We start from the raw sequence: 19,159 nt of genomic DNA on the forward strand, positions 1-19,159 counted from the left end.
ATTTAATTTGCTGGTGTTTTGATTTGTCGTAACAGATGTAAATGAGATTATCTGTCCCCTGAGATAAACTGTCAAAGGCAAATGCTGAAGAATTGGGCTCTAAAAACATTTTAATATGCTTGTGGTGCAAACCCTGAGATGGAGCCAGAGATGAACGTAGATTAGTGTGAGCCAGGACTCAGGTCTCAAACACAGCACGCCGTGTGAGAAGGACCTTTGGGCTGATGCACAGAGCTGGTCCGTGTTCGCAGGCTCACGTCCTCTTTTCATTTCTTGAGGACCCACAAGGGCAGGAGGAAACACCTTCACAGCGTGCAAAGAAAGTGTGCTAAGTGCTGTGAGGCTTCAAAGTTTTTCTTTTTTAACCTTAAATTTCAGGCGAGACAAGAATGGGTAAGCCTGGGATGCTCTTTCTGGGGAAGAGGGCTGGTTTGGAGGGGACGGCTGTGGAGTCGGATGCAGGAGTTGCATTGGGTTAAGATTTTCCAATTGAAAATTGTTTGCGTTTTTCTGCTGGAGAAAAAAACCCAAACAATTTGGAACGGTTTTTCTGTTCGTTTTCTAATGGAAAGTTATTTCGTTGGGGGAGAAGGAGACTAGTTCCAGTTTCTCACTCTAACTGCAGAAAAAAAAGGTCTGAAAACAGTTATGTCTCTTTTTGTCTTGCATAAGACATAAAAGATGTCCCAAGGGCCTGTACTTGGGAAACTTATTTTCAAGTTACATTTTTTTTTTTATTCCTATAAATTAAACAATACCTTACGCTACCGACCCTTGGTTACTTATTTGCTATTTCTGGTTCTTGTGAAATTTTTTCTTCTTTTTTTTTAATCTTTGTGTTTGCATCTTCCCTCTTTTCTTATCTTCTGCCTGCCCCAGAGGCTTATTGCTGCTTTGGCAACATGCTAACGTGTTTAGGAACGATAAGACGTCTAATTAATAGTTTAATTAGCAGTACAAGGTCTTAATAGCTTATTAAAGGAAATACATTCAGAAAATTCTTTTCCTTTTCTTGCGTTGGTACAATATAATTTACCAGCAAATGATAAAACAGTTTGGAACGGCGTTCCGACTTTCGGTAAGGAAAGTGGTGCTGGATTCGTGATTTCACGGGGGATTTTGCACCACTAATACTATTATTTTGTCGTTGTTGTTTAAAAACAATTTAACAGATTAACAAAAGCAATTGCGAAGGAACAATGTCGCTGTGGTGTGGCAGGCAGGAGCCTGACGAGCCTGAGAGCGGAATTAAGTAAAACTGCCTTCCCTACTTCTGCATATAAACAAGTCCTGGGGGAAGGTAAACTTGCTCTTTAAGCAGCTCCGGCTGAAATGTCAGGTCATGCGCCGAGCTGGGGCAGCTTGCAGGCTGCGATCCTCCCCGCTCCTTTTTCACTAGTATTTGTTAAAGCTGAATATTTTTATACGAAGGCACCCTTGGCTTATAAACTCCAGCAGAGTAAGGACCGCCTATAAACCCTCTGGATCCCTCTTGCTTTTACCAGCGAGAAACTCAGCGTTAAATCCTGCTTCGCAGGCAGAGAGCAGAGGGAAATCAAACCGAGCTGCGCTGCTTCGCTGCAGCTCAGATTCCCCGGGCCGCCGTGTTTTTCCTCTGACCCACACAAAGATTTCTTTCTAAATTTATCACAGCGTTCATCGGCAGTCCCACTTAGTGGCAGATTACGAGGCTGGGCAGGCAGGGCCCATTCAAATGAGGGCAGGGGAGCCTGAAAAAACACGCGGGGGATGACGCAGCCAGCGAGGCGAGGGCAAGGAGCGGCGAGGGGGCAAGAGCAGCCCCAGCTCAGCTCCCACCAGCCGCTCTGCTCCGGATTATCCTTCCCCGGAGCCCGGGAGCCTCGCTGCGGTGGGATGCATGGAGGCGGCAGCACCCCAACTCCCGCCTGGGGTCCGGGGAGGTTTGCTGGTCTCTGGAGGCCCTGGTGCTGGTGCTGCTGGGGAATTTCCACCGGGCTGCGGAAGGAGATGCTGGCCTCTGCGCGGGTTGCAAAGGCGAAGCAGCATCTGGCTGCAGCGGTGCGTGCTGGGGGGGGTGTCTGTGTGGCACCCCCCCCCCCCCCGCAGCTGAGCATCCCTCTGGCTCCCGAGACCTTTCGTGTCCGTCCCCCCCAGTTCATACCTGCGTGTCCTGAGCTCCTGCCAGCCTGGATCCGGCACCGGATCACCCCGGGTGATGGGTGTCTGTGGGAGCAGAGCTGTGTGCCCCGTGGACCCCCACGCCGAGGACGCAGACCCATCCTGCCGCGAACGCGAGGGGGCCGGTTGATGCTAGCCGCACGCTTTGCAGAGCCGAAGCCCTATACAGGGAGTACGCGCCGTGTTTGGAGTCACACAGGGAAATTATGCAGTTACAAGGATGGCATAATTGAGAGAATGCTTGACTAGCGCAATTTTCTTATGTGCCTGTCAGCAAATCACTTAATCTGTGCTGTGCCAAGTTTCCCATCCGTTAAATGGGGAATGATTATCCCCCTGCTTCCTTAGAGGGAGCGAGAATAATACCCGCTCACGACTGGGGGGGCACGGGAAGGTGCCCACGGAGATGCGCAGTGACACACGTAGCGGCCGCAGACCTGGGAGGAACCGCGTAGCATTTTAAACCCAACGTTTCGAAATGAATTTCTCCTCCTGCTGCTTTTTTTACCGAAGAAAACCCCGAAATAGATTTGTCTCTCCCGTGCAGGCTTTGAAAAGATTCCGCTGTGGGTCGGGACAGCCCCGGTCCCGTGGGAAAGCCGAAGAAAATGCCTCGACGTGCCGGGAGAAGGCACCTCGGGGGGGGTGAGGGGGGGTCCGGAGCGATTCCCTCGCCTCTCAGCCGGCCCCCCCCCCGGCCCCCCACTTCGGGAACGCACGCTGCCTCCTGGGAGTTGTAGTCCCCGCGGGGTGACCTTGGCTGCGCCGGCCGGGGGGGGGCGGTTGGCGGCCGGCTCCTCGGCCAGGGAGCCCCGGGGGGGGGGGGGGGGCCGGGAGGCGGGGAGGGAGTCTGTGTGTGTCTGGGGGGGGCCGTGGGGGGGTGCCGCCTCCGCTCCCGCTCCGCCCCAGCCAACGGCAGCCCCGGCAGCCGCTGCGGCCCCCCCCGGGGCCGGGCCGCGCCGGGAGCCGCGGGGATGCTGCGCGCCGGGCAGGTACGGCGGGGGGGGGGGGGACCGGCGGGGAGGGGGGCCCTGCGCACCCCGTGAGCCCCCACTGCAGCACCCCACTGTGCACAGCCCGGTCACAGCCCTGCCCTCTCCCCCCCCCCGGAGTTGGGGACACACACACACACACGATGGGACCCCCCCAGAGAGCCGGGGCCGGGAGCCGGTTGGGGCAGGCAGCGGGGGGGGGGGGGGGGGGGGAGGCGAGCCGGGGGGGGGGCAACGGCCTCCCCCGGCCAAAGGCAGCCTGCGCTGGGGGAGGGCAGAGGAGGAGGGGGGTGGCCGAGGGCTTCGGCACGGCCCCCCCGCTTCCCGGGCTGGTCTGCTTCCCCAGGGTGATGAGGATGATTTTTTATTATTCTAATAATAATAAAATAATAATAACATAATAACATGATATTATAATAATAAAATAATACTAATTAATAATAAATGATGATGACGGTGATAAGCAGCAGCTAATTCTGTTACACTTCAGCAAAGGGGTCCACACAGGTAAAATCTCGGGCAACTCTGCCCAGGCTCACTCCTTCCTAGTGGATAAGTGGGAAGGACTGTCCTAGGCCAAATGGGCACATCGGGCGGAATTTAAGGGGTCCCTCACTTATTTCTATTTTAACCCAAGGCCACGGGGGTTGAAAGCGGCTGCTTTACAGCTTCGTGTTTTCTCTGCTTTTGTATTTAGGGATAATTGCTCCACATAGCATTGTAACTTCCATGCGATGGATTGTTATGTTCTTGCTCTTTTTTTTTCTCTCTCAGAATATATGATGTAGTTCCTGTTTGTAGACTCTTTTAATAGCGAGGTGCCTGAGACAAAGTTTGCTCAATAAACTTGCTTTTCCCCTTGAGCAGCTTTAGCTTAGATAAACGGGCTTTAAAGTCCCGGTTTAGCGTGGGACTAGGACTGTTTACCATTCATCGTTGTTAGTTAATTGCTATTTGGTTAAATATTTAGTTGGAATTAAGTTCTTTTATGCTCTTTTCTTAAAAAATAATAAATAAAGGTGTGTTTAGTAATGTGGTAAAAGGCTTTCTAGAAGGCTTTTTAAATATACTCTGTGGTAGGGAGGCTCCATAAAGTTTTTTTTCTATATTTTGCATTTAAATTTTCTTACTTGTAGTTTGCCATGTCGTTATTTGTCATTAGCCAAGCTAAAGCAGCAAGGACATTCGACTGTTTTCTGTAGTGACTGCAGAATTCTTGTCTTCATTACCAGTTTCATTCCTTATTCCAAAAAGAAAAACAGCGTTTGCATTATTGTTTAAATCCACAAAATCCAACTCGCGGCCTGCAAATTGGCTGTGTTCAGCGTATGAGGAGAGCGCAAAGGAAGGACAGTTTTGGAAAAGGCGCTGAGGGTGGACTTCATGTAACACACTTAACTAGGAGCCAGCGACAGCACTCCTGCTTTTCCACCCCGTCCATCCTCGCGGAGGTTCATGAGCACCAAGGATGAGGATCTGAGTTTCAGGGTTCAGTCTCAAAGCAGCTCTTTTGCTTTCAGGTACCAGGATCCCTCTCCCCGCAGAGGCGAATGCCACCAGCTACCCGCAAGCGTCTTCGCTGCGTGCCCAGCCGGCGGATGATGGGAGCTCGGCGGGTGGGAGCTCACCGGATCGTTGCTCAGCGCGTGGATCAGGTGGGGACGGGAACGGGGGGGAGCCCTGGGAGAGACGGGGGCGAGCAGAAAGCCCCCGTGGCAAGCGGCAGCACGCTGCGGAGTCTGCTTCTGCGGGAGACTCGGCGCCCCGTGTCAAGGTCTGCGTTTCGTAGGGCCTTTTTTGGTACAATCCTGCAAACTGCCCTGTTCCGCAGCAGTGACCCAGTCATTATATAAACAAGGGTTTAATTTTGGAACTTTAATATTTAACGGGCTTAAGTTTCTTTCACTCAGACATGTTCTCATACACTGCCCACTCGACAAAATACTTCTCACCTACCTTATCGGTTGCTAACAAAGTATCCTGCGGCTGAGTTCATGGTCCGTTTGAGTGAATATTTGTACTCGGGATAATTCCCTTTCTTAGTATCAGGGGTTTATAAGATGGCATCACCCTGGCTGGCCCTTCTGAGTTCTCACTCTGGCTATCCTCTAAGATGAACAGGGGAGACAAGTAACACGAAAGGGTGTGTTGATGCTAAGAGCAGCCAAGGCCAGCATGGGCAGTTACCTAAAATCATATACCATTACAAACCAAGACCCTTTGGAAGAGAGACATAGGGATCCGTCCTGAGATGGGACCTCTACTAGAAGTGACTTGTATAACTCGTGTACCAACTCCTGCAAGGAGAGAGGCTGGAGCAGTGTCGATCCCCTCTTGCTGTCTTCTGCAGATAATTTCCCTCTGACTTTTTTTCTGCAGTCAGTAATTATTCCGCACATTTTCAGTTTTGTGATGGTAACACAGGTACCTCCATCTCCTTGGAGGGGACAGAAGCTCTACTTGTCCCTTGCCGTCAAAGGCAAAGACATGGTTTCTTGTCTACGGTCCTGCTGTAGGTGTGTTACCAGCCCTTTAGCCTTGACTGTTTTTTTCTAAAGCCATCAGAGAAGTTAGAGGAACAGGAAACAAATTGCATTAAAAGTGCTTTGGAGGAAGGAGTTACCATGGAGATGGAAAGTCGGGTGGGTTTTTTTTCGGGCTATTGGAACACAGTAGGTCCTTCTCAAACAAACTTGTGTGGTCTTGATAACATGACTGCTGTCTCTCGTTCTTTGTGATGGTCCGAAGTTGTAAGGAATCTGCGTGTTGGCTTTAGTGGTTTCCATTGTTGCCATTCTCTCCGGTCATCGAATGACTACATTTCCAGCATCGACGCTCACTGATAATTGACCCTGGGCCACTCAGAGTAGCTCCCTTCCAATGCCAGTTACCTAAGCGTGATAGATTTCCCCATCTTGTGGTCTCTGTGAAATGGATTTACAGAAGGAAGCTTTTGTTCTTTGTGCTGTAGGAACTACATTAGTATTCTGGGAAAGAAATATCTGCCTTTAAACTATGACTTAGCATTTCTGTTATGGTCCTACACTTTCTTACCTGGGTCCACTTTCATGCGGTGGCCCTTCGCAGCATACCAGTCAGCTGGTCATTTTCATAAAGCACTGACAGAAGGAATAATGTGGGCTTTGCACCCTTTAAATATGTTTTAATGATGCAGTTTTCAGTGCTGCCTATACTGGGCTGTGAAATGAGTAGGAACTGTGTTTAGATAGAGGTATAAAACTTCTCTGTGGTGTGTTTACCTGGCATCCTACAGTTTCACAATGCTCTGTGACCATGGACCGTCACACTGCCTGCTCAGTACACTTTGTCACGTAAATGCAATGACGCAAATATAAGAATTAGCCCTGCCCTGCTGGGACTGCACAAATCCATCATGCAGGAGCCTGCCTTTCACGGTGCCTGTAGGGAGCACCCAGGGAAGGAGCAGGCAGGCACGGCAGGTAGCTACGGTCCTTCCCACATCCTGCAGCCAGCTCTCCGTGAACTTCTGAGTAACAACACATCCATCACTTGAATATGTTCAGTTAGGGTTTGTTGGTTGGTTTTTTTAGCCTATCACTTTGAACCTACGAATTCTGAATTTAATCAGATAATTTTTTCCCCAGCCCCTGCACATCATGAGATGCTTCCTTTACTCCTCACCGTCTTACCGTGGATGTGCCTTGCTGATTTTGTATCATCTCCAAACATTGCCAGCTCACTACATACTCATTTTCCAGAACGTTTGCAAACATGTTGAACGCTCAAGAAACTCCCAGCATCCTGGCCTGTGTGTTTATGTACATTTGAGCACCGAGCGTTTCAGTTTTCACCTGTACTCAAAGTTTGGTGCAGGCAGTGAATCGTCCTCCCAAGGCAGCTCTCATCTTGGACAATCTCATTTTAACCTCACAGTTTTGAGGCAGGAATGGCTTTATATAACCCAGATTTCATCCCCGGGGGTGGCGGGTTTGGTGTCGAGGTTATGCAGAACCAAATGCTCACCCGCACAAGTTGGGACATCATGGACTATCCTGCCAGCGACCTCGTACTCGTTCCACCTTTAGCTGCTGTGAGGAGGTGAAGAAATGCTCCAGCTCCAGGAAAGGAGCTGCAGATCTCCAGAAGCAAACGCCCTGGGACACCGGAGCTCCCGGGAGGCAGCCCTGCTGAAAGAGCATGTGTCAGAGGGAAGACTGGGATATAGGTCTCAGTCATTCTTGGCTCATTGATGTGCACATCTGATGGCCTTATTTTCACCTGTCATATCCAGTCTGCTTTCCTATATTCCCCTTGAGCACCTCTCTTCTCACCCTGTCGATGACTGAAGTGGGGTACCCTAAATGCCAGAAGATACTTTCCTGCACAAGCTCACATTTCATGGACTCCTGAATTCTAATGACTACCCTGGACCTTTCACCCTGCCGTAGATGCACTTCTTTGAAAGCTAAACATCCTGCAGATGTGGGCAGAGATGCCAGACAGCATTTTCAAAAGGGGAAAAGCTCTATTGCTGGGTTGTAGTCGGTTGGGGACTGTAGGTAAACCGATCAACACAGAGCACCAAGGTTAATGCATGTGCTGCTGTTGGAATCACAGCTTCCCTTCCCACCCCGAGCCATGCAGCAATTCTTTGTGTCTTCGCACGGGGAAGCAGAATTACCGCCATCCGCTGACATCTCCCTTTTTTGTTCCTCGCTCACGCACACTGTTCCCCCATGCTCTGCTCTGGGGGCTGGTCCCTGACAGTTCACAGCCCGTCACTGGGTGCCCGTCACATCTCCTGGGCAACTCTGTTCACATGTGGATAATTCTTGATGGCTCATTTACACCAGCTTTTACTTTTCTATGTGGTTCTTTGCCTCAGAGATGAAACTAACCCCTTTAGTACTCTTGTGCAATACCAAAATGAGTGTGGAAACCATGTTTGTGTGTTTACAAAAGAATATAGATGTGTTTTCTGTCCTCCTTCATGTGTGAGGTGACACACTCAATGTAAAACTAATTGGAATTAAAGTCTTGGTGCCTCTGTGCAGCCGGCATTATCATAGTTACAGTGTAGGACTGCCAGCTCAGCAGTCATTGACTGCTTAGGAATGACTTTTCTTCTAATATTACTACTAAGAATCCATTCAATAATAATTTTAGAATCCATGTCTTTTTCATTATTTAAGATATATTCATCTCTTCCCCTTATCTTGGTTTTAAAGACTTTATGAGAATCTGTTGGATCTCTGATTTTGATTTAACTCTTTAGCTTCTCAGTGCCGATAATTTTGTGTACAAGTGCAGGGAAGGCTTGTAAAAAAGACAGCAAAGTCTTGTAAAACTTTTCTAATTATTTAGGTTTTGGAAAATTTGAAGGCCTATTCCTCTTTTGAGGAATAACAGTTGTTCCGATCAAGTAGATGGATAGTACCTCCTGAAGAGTGGCAACCGTGAAATCCAGCAAGACAGTCTAAAGGGCCGAGGCATTTGTTCTCTCCTTTCATGGTACCAGCCATCTTCCCTCTCCATATGACAAAATTCCTGGTAGGCAGAGGGTCAGTGTAGGCGGCTTTCTTTCTCTTGAATACAACTAAACTCAATGCTGTTGTATGAAAAATATTTTATAAAAGCAGGAGAGCAAAGGACCTCATGCAGCTGTGTAACACACTCAGCAGGAAGCTGTGTCCAGCTGTTACTTTATTCTTTCTTTTCAAGTGTTCCATGGCAAAACTAGATGAGCCGTGTTAGCGGGGATGTTCCTCTCTCCTGGAGCTGCTGGAGCCGGCGTGTTTGTGTCCCATCCACCCTGACACACCGTCCTCCCGTTGCCAAGGAGCCGATCGCATTGCTGAGAGCCAGGACTGTGCCTGAACTGCTCCGGCATTCCCGCTCTTCCTCTGCCTTCTCCCCACCTCCCACTCGGCCTCCGCCAGAATCGGCATTAGAAACGGTGATCCTGCAAACGCCACCTCGCTTTGGGGGTTTTCTTTTTGCAGTTTCGGGCAACTGGGATGTGCGCACGGACAATCCCAGCGGTGGGACTGTCGGTTCGGCTGTGACGAGCAGGGTGTTACTACCACGGGGTGATGGACACCTCTGCAAGATAACTCGGGTTGCCATGGTTACAGATGGAAAATAGGGCTACGGGTTAACTCGGGCCAGCGTCGCATGAAGCACAACATCCCACGTCATTTTGCGCACACCTGAGACAGTGGAAGCCGGAGTGGTGGCCACCATAAATCCCCGAGTCCCCACCCAGCCCCAAGTTTGTACATTAAACTTCCCGAAACCTCCCACACAGAAATCACTGTGTGCAACAGCCTCAGGGATGGAATTGGGGTCAGGGTCAAGAAGCCTCCTGCAAGACTCTGGCAGAGGAGCCTGTCTCAGCCCTGTGACCTGTTATTTCTTACTTATTGGTGCACCCCAAATGTTAAGGCCATACGTAAGCTCTGATTTTTCTGAGCTGTCACGCTCTGAATATTTAAGAGGAATTCTGGGAGTCAGGCACGCACCTCACCTCTAGACCGTGGTCGCATCCTGGAGGCAAAGCAGATGGCTTCAGCTGGACCGGAGGGCTGGAGCCGATACAGACTCTGATGGACCAGGCAGCGATGCAACATTTCTGGCCGTTCTAAGTGTCCCCAGAACACGATCATCTTCAGGACTTGGTGAAAATCTCCCAGGCAAACAAAGGGACAAATGAAGCCTGGAGTGAAAAACAAAGGAAAAAAACAAAGGAAAAAAACAAAGGAAAAAAGAGAAGTTTCTAGCCCAAGCAGAGCTGTTACTCACAGGTGGTTTTGGAGGCTCCATGGAATCGCTTTGGGACGCTGCTATTTCTCTTTCACGGCACTGGACGGCAGTACTAGAGCCCAAGGAGGACAGTTTCTGCCAGGCTGATTCCTGCGTCTTACCGGCCACAAGCTGTTACTGTCTCCCAAAGAGCGAGCCTGCACGTGCACAGGTATCAGCGGAAAGGAGGTAAAGGGCCTGCTGGAAAGATCACTCCTGGCTTTTGAGGTATTGCATCCTTCATTTCAACGGTCCAGCCCTAAGGAATGGAAAGTGACAGTGCAGGAACGGATCGAAAGAGCAGAGGCTCCCATCTGGTGCAGTCAGTGGGCAAATAAATTGTGTTCACGCTATTAATCACTTAATAAAATTGCTGATCTTTGGTGTGCTATTCAAAATGTGTATTTAAGGAAGTCTTAAAAGTTTGTACCTTCATCACAATATATTCTTATTGCCTTGGCTTTTGGGGGGGAGGAATAGTATTAGAAGCTGGCTTAGAGGCTTTAAACCAGTCCTTGCCATTTCTTAGCTGCTGGCCCTTCCGGCAGGCTGAGAGCTAATCCTCAGCTCTCCTTTCCCCTTTAAAGGAGTAAAACGATGCAGTCATGTACGGGCTGAGAAGGAGCTGTTTTGTGTGGTTTTTTTTTTTAAAAGGGAAAATAGTTGGCAGGAACATGAGCAAAGCTGAAAGTATTTTCATCTGTTTTGTTTTGTAATGTTTAATGTTTTGTTTTCTACTTTACGAATTACACAAAGGAATCACTCAAAACAAAGGTCTCCCATTCTGGAAAGGGAAAAAAAAAATCTACAGTGGGACTAATGCGGCCAATCAGAATTGGCCAAGTAAGAAAAAAACCAAAATATCTTGAAAAATGACAACATCTATTTTTTCTCACAAAAAAAATAGAAACGCTCACCCTCTAATTGAGATTTGTTTGTAAAATAATTCCAGGCTGGGAAGGGTAATCAATTCGTGCATAAAAATATTTTTTGAGATTAATTTTTATTTTTGTTAACGGTAGCTTGAATTTTAGAACTTACTAGTGGGTTTCCAATGATTATTGCTATGTAAGTACAAAATACCTGTCCTAACTTTTAGACAGTTGTGTATCCTTGTTTTAAGAAAGGCTACAGAAGAGAACTGACGGAAAAGGCACAGTTTAAAAAAAAATAAATCTTGGCAGTTTGAGGAGAAAACAGCTGGGAGAGGAGTCTCTTCTTGCTCCTTCCTTTTTACAAGTATTTTAAAAAGATAATAGCTTATAATTACTTATTTTTAGAAGTGTTTAGAAGGCTCAGCTGAGACCCAGAGGCCACTGTGGCTCAGTGCTCTACAAGCAAAGACAGTTTATCCCTGGCCAAAATAATTTACAATCCCAGTTTGAAGGCTGAGACAAGAGGCAGAGCTAAACCTCAGCCAGTACCTGCCAGCACCAAACCCAGCACGAACAGCAAAACGCCACAGTTAGTGACGGTGTCGGTTTATTCAGCTGAGCTGATGAAACCGCTCCGAATTTGATAATTTTCAGCAATAAAGATAAAAAGCATTTCAGGAATTTTTCAGATAAGAACAAATAATTCGTGGCATCGAGTTTTAAATACTCCGGGAGCGTCTTGGCAGCCGATGCTGAACGAGGAGCTGCAGGCAGGCGTGGTGCTCGCTCGGTGTGTGTCTGGCAGCTCCCGGGCACTCGTGGGTGCTGCGCTGGGGGTGGGAGTGGGGACTGAAGCGACTCGCATGAATCACAGCAGATTTCCCAATCTCTCGCTGTGCTTACAAAAGCAGTCACTCCAGGCAGGGGCTGGCAGACACACGCATTCAGTGGGATGTGCCCTCGTACCCATAGGTGTTTCTAAGTCACGGCCAAGCCTCGCTGCACACACGCAGCAGCATCACCTTTCTGTAGGTGCATCCCGTAAAGCAGTGGGCAAAGGGAGGAGGTCTGCGCCCGGACGAGGTCTGCTGGTGCCACAGTAATGCTAAGAAAGCTGCTTAGGAATGTCTAAACAATTTTTTTCCCTGTTTATTCATTTCCCAATTGGAAAATACTGCTTTGTCATATTAAGGTTGGTGAAACTTTTAATGGGAGATTTTGTCGTACCCAGGGTGTGACTCCAGGGAGTTGGGAGGTGACAGCAGGACGGACAGCTGGGACTGCAGGACAGCCAAAAGCTCTGCTACAAACTCAGCCGGGATATGGGAGACCAGAGCTGCAAGACTCTTCTGTGGAGATCAAAGCAGGGATGTGCAGGCGAATTTCTGGCAGCCCAGGTCAGCGCCCATCAGCCCACAGGTACCAGCTGTTCTGTAGTGCGTCTTTCTCATTTAATTAAAAATACAAAAAGCAAGCCCCCACATCCTGGATCTGCGTTTCAGTGCAGAGGGGAAGTGAATCCCAAAAATGTAAAATGAAATCTTTTCTGATGAGCTGTAAGTAAAAATACTATTTACTGAAGCGACAGTCCTACTCAAAACTAACAAGGTCTTTTCCAGACAGACACCCTCTTCCTAACTCTCCTTTGCTCTGAGAGCCGCTCAGCCGAGCCGTAAGTGTCGGCATTCCCCCCAAAACCTTACCACCACGTAGTGCAACCTGCCGGGCTGACAGCCCTGGACACGACGCTGTCGGCATCTCAGATCCTGCTCTCTGTGATGGCTCTGTCCTAACATTCATTGGGACTTGTATTTTTTTCTAAAACATCCGAACAGGCTCAGTCGGACACTTTAAATGAAATTCATGCTGTTCCCCCTGTGCTTGCAGGAGAGTTGTTCCTCAGTTAGGTGAATCAAAGATATTGAAGGAATGTTTGATGAATTTTTCCTTTGTTTTACCAGCTAGAAGGTCTTTCAGTCGCTGGCTGTTTTTCACAGCAGCAGTGATGTGTGCAGACCGAGATCCATCTCGAGCAGAGGGGCCCTCATGCTTACCTACTGATTACTGCTGCAGAAATGAAAGAAAAAATGTAGCATTAACTCCTGGTTTCTGATAAAACAAACCTAAGTTATTATAGCTGAAGCCGTATATTTTCTGGCTAAATATTTAAACTGGCAACTAATATACATCCTTTAGGGTGGGAAAGTAAGTTGTTTTCCATAGTTTCATAGGCTTTCTGGGAGAAATAAACTACCCTGGTTTCAAAAGCAGAGGCTTAAATATGTTTATTTCTCATACTAAACATTTTGTAATTCTGCTTATGAGATAGCAAGTCAGCTCTCTGTGTGAACGTTGTCCGGGAGGAAATAAAGCCGATAGGGATTTGTGGCAGTTCCTACGGGACGTACCGGTGCATGGCACCGCTCCGGGGGTTTTATCCATGCTGGGCAGCTCTGGCACAGGACCGAGCTCCCCCGAGGGCTGCCGGCGGTTCGGGGAGTCGGTAGGGAGGTGGTGATGTTTAAATCTTTAACCAGCAAAGCCCGCGATACCTGAAACCCTGTTTTCCAGTGGTTTTAGTCTGGTTTTGCTAACTGGGGAGAGCAGATTTCCAGGGCCGGGTGCCGAGTTAAGCCTGTGCCGATGGGCTGGAGCTGGGCAGCCGAAGGCCGGCGAGGCGAGACGCTGCCGTCACTGCCGTCGCTCCCATCGCTCCCGTCACTCCCGTCGCTCCCGCCGGAGGACGGCGTGTTCCTGGGGTTATGCAATAACGGGCAGCGTGTGCCCCCGGCCCCTCTGCTGCCGCAGTGGGCACCGATCCCCCTCTCCATTCACAGCCTCTGCGTCCCCACGTGAAACGGGAAACCTTGAAAAAGCAGAAGTGTGGCTGTAATTAGGATTAAGCTATTTTTAGCAAGCTGTCTGGTGCCCTGTCCATGCTCCAGCTGAGATGTTTAATTCTATCTAGCTCGACTCTTTCTGCAGTTGCACCCAGGACTGATAGAAAAATTTTCTTTTAAATCTTGAATTTGTTGGGGTTTTGGTTTTGTTTTGGTTGGGTATGGTAGTTTTTACAAAAATACTTCCTCCCCACCACCCCCCCCTCCCCCCCCCCCCGTACAATAGCTGGAAAATCCAACACTAAAGTAATACAAAGGTTGCTGTATAAAAAAAGTTGTACAACTTTTACTATCATTATTATTCATTTTACTATGTAGCTTGGAAACCTAGTCATAGATCAGGAATGTGTTGTACCCTGGGCTGCACAAACAGCACGGAAGGAAAATTGCCTCTTCCAAGCTATATTGAGTAAAAACATGTAGTGATACCAATACGATTTTTGCTAAATAGCATCAGGACAAGATGTTAAAGACATCTCTGAACAGCCAGCTGAGCACCTTGTCATTTACTGATCCCGTATTTAAATATCTGCTGTTCCTACGTTTAACCTTTTATAATGTATTTGTAAAGGGAACTTCAAGTAAGATTAGCAGTTAGTTAGGAAAACACTGTGAAACACAGTTGGATCGAGATCAATAGATTCCTCCCTCCTGCTGCACCCCCCCCCCCCCGAGTAATGTTTGACTTTTGTAAATATTCATGCCCCGCGTGAGACTGGCCGGAGGGGCAGGCACCGGGGCGGTGGGAGGAAGGAGCTGCCCCGGTGCCTTCCCAAGGGCCGTGTCCCCCCCCCGGGCAGGGGATCGGTACCTGTAAGCGGCGTACGGGCATCAGGTCTGTTGGAAGTGGTCCTCGGAACAGCCGCGCTCTCCGCTGGGTGGGAAGCGTGAGGGTGGTCCACTGACTGGGGGCTGGGGAGATGCTCGCCTTTTAGGAAAAACCAGGCTCCTCACCAAAATGCCGTTCTCCCCGAGAAAATACAACAGTTATTCTGCTTTATGTGTAGGGGCAGGGTGTATTATCTGCTACACCCCACCTGTCTGTCCCCCCCCTTCCATGTATTTTAGTGACTCATGAAGCTTCGAAGTGCTGAGCGTGGAGAACGGCTATTTCTGTGCTTCCACTGCAATCCCTGCTACCTCCGACTGTGCTGCCAGTGCACCTCAGCCATGCACAGCACCCCCGCCGGCTCTATTCTTAGCAACTAATAGCTGAAATAATTACTTTTGTCTCAGCGCTGTTGGCTCCTTAGATTTGGAACTGAGCAAAGCCTGCAGCTCGGGGAGCCTGGCTGTCCCCGCTCCCTCTCCCAGCGTGGGCAGCGCGGCCGGGGGGCCGGGGCAGCCGCCACGCCGACCTCCGGGCAGTTTCTGACATCGGGCTGGTCGGGAACGCTGGAAGACAGCGAGCAGAGCGAGCGGAGCCGTCGGTCGAGGATGCGAAATACCTCGAACCCGGCTTCAGCGCAGGGCCTAAGCTCCGCTTTGAAGCAGCTTGTATGTTAATGTGGTGCCACCTCTTTGAAAAGGATCCCAGCTCTTCCAGCTGGGATTCTCTCAGACTTCACGGGGTAAATTCCAGGAGTCCGGGTTTTCAAAGGCAGGGCTAGGTTTTTCACCCGCAGGCTTCCATTTCAGTGCCTGCTTCGTTGCGTGGGCTAGGTTTGCACGAAGAATGCAAACGTTTTATGCAAATGTGACTACCCAATCCCAACACATCCCCGACAGTTCTTGGGAAGGAACACACACCTCTGGCTTTGCAGTCTTTTGATCTCAATGCCAGCTGTTCCATCCAATTCCCTTGAACCACCCCCAAAGAGGACTACCCCCATCTTTGTGCAGAGCCCGTCGTGCACACACGAGCAGGCGCACGGAATCAACTTCAAAACTGTTTCCGAAGGGGGTTTATTGCTATTTATATGCCTGCCTGCTCTTCCTCCTGTTGGTGGGGACCCCGGTGAGAATCACAGCGTGTGTACGCGCTGGGCTGGCAAGAGTAGGAAGTGCTGGCCATTTCTCTGGCATTCACTAATGAAGCTTGTCTGGAAAACAGTAAACCTTTCAGAAAAAAACCCTAAAGCTAAATGTTTGTTGTTACTCCGTAACTTTTCAACTGTTGTCACAGTGGAACAAAACCTGATGCGTATCCCTTCGTGGACTTTGGTAGCTGTCTTAGCAAATACTCCTATTTTGGAGTTGCAAGTCTCCAGTTTCCTGGAAATCTGTGTGTCCTGGTGACTGTTAGGATAGCACTGTGAGACTGTGAATTGTCTGTTGCTGTCCATGCACATGTGAAAACAGAAGGAAGACGTCAATGTCTTATTTCTGCTTTTCTTTGAAAAATGAAAGAAAGTGCCTCTTCGAAATAATTTCCTATCAATTTCCTCTGAAAGCCACACTGTTCCGGCAGCTTCTGTTTCAGATGATGGTCACGTCTCACTAATTGACTGGGGGCCTTCTCTGCAATAAGGACTATAATTAGCAAGAGGCACAACTTGAGTAAAATCTGGGAGCAAGGAACTCCCGAATTTCCATATCAGCTTTGACCCTGATTCTGCATACAATGTGGGTCAAATTATTTAACCTTTATTTAATTCAGCCTTCCCATATGCAAAATTACATTAATTTTAAATGAGCAAACATTAAAAACTTGCCAGTCTCCGTAAGTAACAACTAACATTACTTCTTTATTTGCGGTCAATGTAGACAATTGTTTTACTATAGCAAAGAGTTAAGTAAGTTTTTGTTGGTTTTTTTTTTAAGGACAATGTTCTATTACGACATTCAGATTAAAAGAAAATTTTAAAAATCAACCACCCTCTGATTGGTGAGTGTTAGGGGAAACAGTCCTGGCAGATGGGCTATCGTGTTACTGTTTCTGCTGGTATTCCCTGAATGGAGCTGGCTGGGAATTCTGTGCCGAAATAGATTTTCGTAGGAAAACATCATGTCGCTGAGGTTGTGAGCGTTTTGTGAGGAAGAGGTAGCACTCACAAATTCCACATTTTGAGAAAGAGCTATTCCATATCAGCATTTGAAAAATGTACTATTTTGCATTTTAAAGCAACTTTCAGGACTTTGGGTCGTTGGGTCAGTAAACTGAAGAACATTGTGCTGAGCTTTATTATTGTTAACTTTTACATTTCCCTGTCCACTTTTGCCTGATTCTTTGCTCCTTCCGTTTATTACTAACCGCTCCCCGCAGTGATGTGCCGAGATGTCATTTACATGGATATTGAGGTCGAGGGGTTATAGATTTACAGCTGCACAGACTTGCTATGTCTTGGGCAGGAATTTGTTTGGCATAGTCAAGGCCTTTGGATTATTTGATCTCAGCCTTTTAGTTAAACAGGAACATGCCCTGATTTTAACAATCGCAGTTTCCTGCAGTCGGAGGAAGGTGTGGCCGATGGCATTTAAACCGAAACCTGAGCCAAGGCTTCACCAGCAGGAAGCTGAAAGTGCGGGTAGTACCACGAGGGTTTCCTTCGTCATTAAAAAGACCAAGGACCTTCCTCAGTAGATGGCTGAGGTTATTTTATCACCCACAATACCAACAGTGACGTGCAGGAGGGTTAGATTTTTGTAACGTCAGACTTTGTATGTTATTGCTATTAAGGTCATTGTAGCACGACAGCAGAAAATAGCATGGGAGATGCCAGAGAACTGAGGATGCACCTTTACGTACAGTTTGGCATATAAGCAGTGGCAAGCCCACGCTTCCTCTGCCCACTGATGAATTGCTCCCTCGTCCTTTCATGATGCCGAGGGAAACTGTCAATTGACGGCAGACTTGGTAGTGATGCCTGGGGTTCAATCCCTCCCACCCTCCTGAAGAATTTTTTCTTCCCCCCAACACCCAGCCTGAACCGTTCCAGCTGTAAGTCGTGATATCTTGTTACATTGCCTAGCACGATCAAAACTTTTTCTTTTTTCTAAGTCCCATGTAAGCACCCATGGCAGAGTTGTAGTCAGCTATTAGGTGACCCCTTGCTTTGAAATGGATACTTACACTACCATTTCCATGGTGAGACTGATCTCCCCTGCCTCCAACCACAGCTGTGGACCATTTCCATTTACTAAGCTTGCTTTCTAGCCCAGGACTTTGCTTCCTCATAGTCAGTTCTTAGAAAACCAAAGTTCTGCCTCCTGCTTTTAGACAGAGTTTGGAGAAAAAAAAAAAAAAAAGTAATACCCCCCCACCCCCAGTAAAAAACATGTACATGGGCTCCACTTAAAACAGAAAAGCAGCCTAGATTTCTACTGTGGAATCATGGCATCTAGCTCCTTACTTCAGCTCACAGAAAATGCCAGATCCTGACCAACAGCGTGAGAAGATGACTTTATTTTTGGGGGGCCTCATAATTCAGTTCTGAGTGCTGAAGCTTTCCATTGTGCCATGTTTTCTTAGTTACGCACTTAAGTGTTTCCCAGTGCAGTGCAGCTGAGTCTTCTCAGGAGCCTGAGTGCCACCATAAAGTAAATACTTACAGTCAGGTAAAGGTAGAAATGTTCCATGGCTGGTGATTTTCAAATGAAAGTAAACCATAAAATAAACGCTGCCTTTCCCCTGAAAGCAACCAAAAGATATAATTTGAAATAAATCAAAGTTCCATTTTATTTTCTTAATATACCACGAGACTGACAAAATTGCTGTGAGCTAAAAGCACCAGTCAACTGTCCCATTTCTGAGGCTCCGAGTCTTTTATCTTGCTCCAGTGCTGTACGCAATCATGTTCAGAGCTTCGCTGGGTCTCGCGGGTCCAGCGAGATGGCCTCTGTCTCGTCTGCACAGCGCTGGTGTGTTGTAAATCAGCCGCACGCTGGCGGGGAAAACGGGGAATGCAGAAAATCCGCTCTGACCCTGCCATGTTGGTGGAGCTTCTGAGATAACTCAGGGGTTACTGAAACCAGCACTGACAGCTTAACATCACATAAAACACTGGCCTACTTTAGCGAGTATCACTGCTGGGTGACTCATTTAAGTAGCCGTAGTGCTCTTACAATTTTACCTTCATTAACTGAAGTAGTTAATGCTTGCAGCTTTGGCCACGAAGCGTATATGTAAGGCTTGAAGTCCCACGGGTTTGATTGCATAAGAAACCATGTCTTGTGGCATTTAGTTGATCAAGCACTGCTTCTTTTGGTCACATGGAGGTTTGATTTCCCCTTGCATCAGCTACAACAGACCTATTGCATTTTTTTGTACTGGTGTCTGACTGTTCAATTCACAAGGGTCACCCCCTTCACCCCACACTGAGAGCCTGTGCTGCTCTCCCAGGTCCCTAGCTCATAGGATCTTTTTCTTTTTTTTTTGTAGAATCGTATCTGAGAAACCAGGAGCTTGCAATTCTTCTCATTTGTGTCTGTGCGTAACAGGTGTCATTTTCAGTGTAGTACAGACAAATCCCAAAATAGCTCAGGCTCTTCAGACGCTGCGAAGAGAAAA

General features: G+C 48.1%; 2 protein-coding genes across 8 annotated transcripts in view; one reads left to right on the forward strand and one right to left on the reverse strand.

The window, feature by feature from the left end:
• Nucleotides 1–283: 283 nt before the first annotated feature.
• The window catches only part of LOC115334980, a 32,334-nt gene continuing 13,458 nt past the window's right edge, over nt 284–19,159 (forward strand). For 2 of the 7 annotated variants that reach the window (XM_029999984.2, XM_029999983.2), the window contains exons 1-3: nt 1,772–2,040; nt 4,673–4,807; nt 12,042–12,229. In XM_029999984.2, coding sequence (XP_029855844.1) covers nt 1,876–2,040; nt 4,673–4,807; nt 12,042–12,229 — 488 coding nt within the window. In that variant the 5' untranslated portion in view covers nt 1,772–1,875. Of the gene's footprint in view, nt 394–1,771; nt 2,041–2,933; nt 3,153–4,672; nt 12,230–14,778; nt 14,940–19,159 lie in introns of those variants that run through there. The other 5 variants (XM_029999986.2, XM_029999982.2, XR_003921326.2 and 2 more) reach the window with 5 other exon arrangements.
• The window catches only part of CD46 (CD46 molecule), a 28,512-nt gene continuing 27,656 nt past the window's right edge, over nt 18,304–19,159 (reverse strand). The window contains exon 13 of the transcript XR_003921321.2: nt 18,304–19,145. The gene's annotated coding sequence lies outside the window, so the exon portion shown is untranslated. The remainder of the gene's footprint in view (nt 19,146–19,159) is intronic.

Source organism: Aquila chrysaetos, chromosome 24 (genome assembly GCF_900496995.4).
Source record: "Aquila chrysaetos chrysaetos chromosome 24, bAquChr1.4, whole genome shotgun sequence".
Lineage (NCBI taxonomy): Eukaryota > Metazoa > Chordata > Aves > Accipitriformes > Accipitridae > Aquila > Aquila chrysaetos.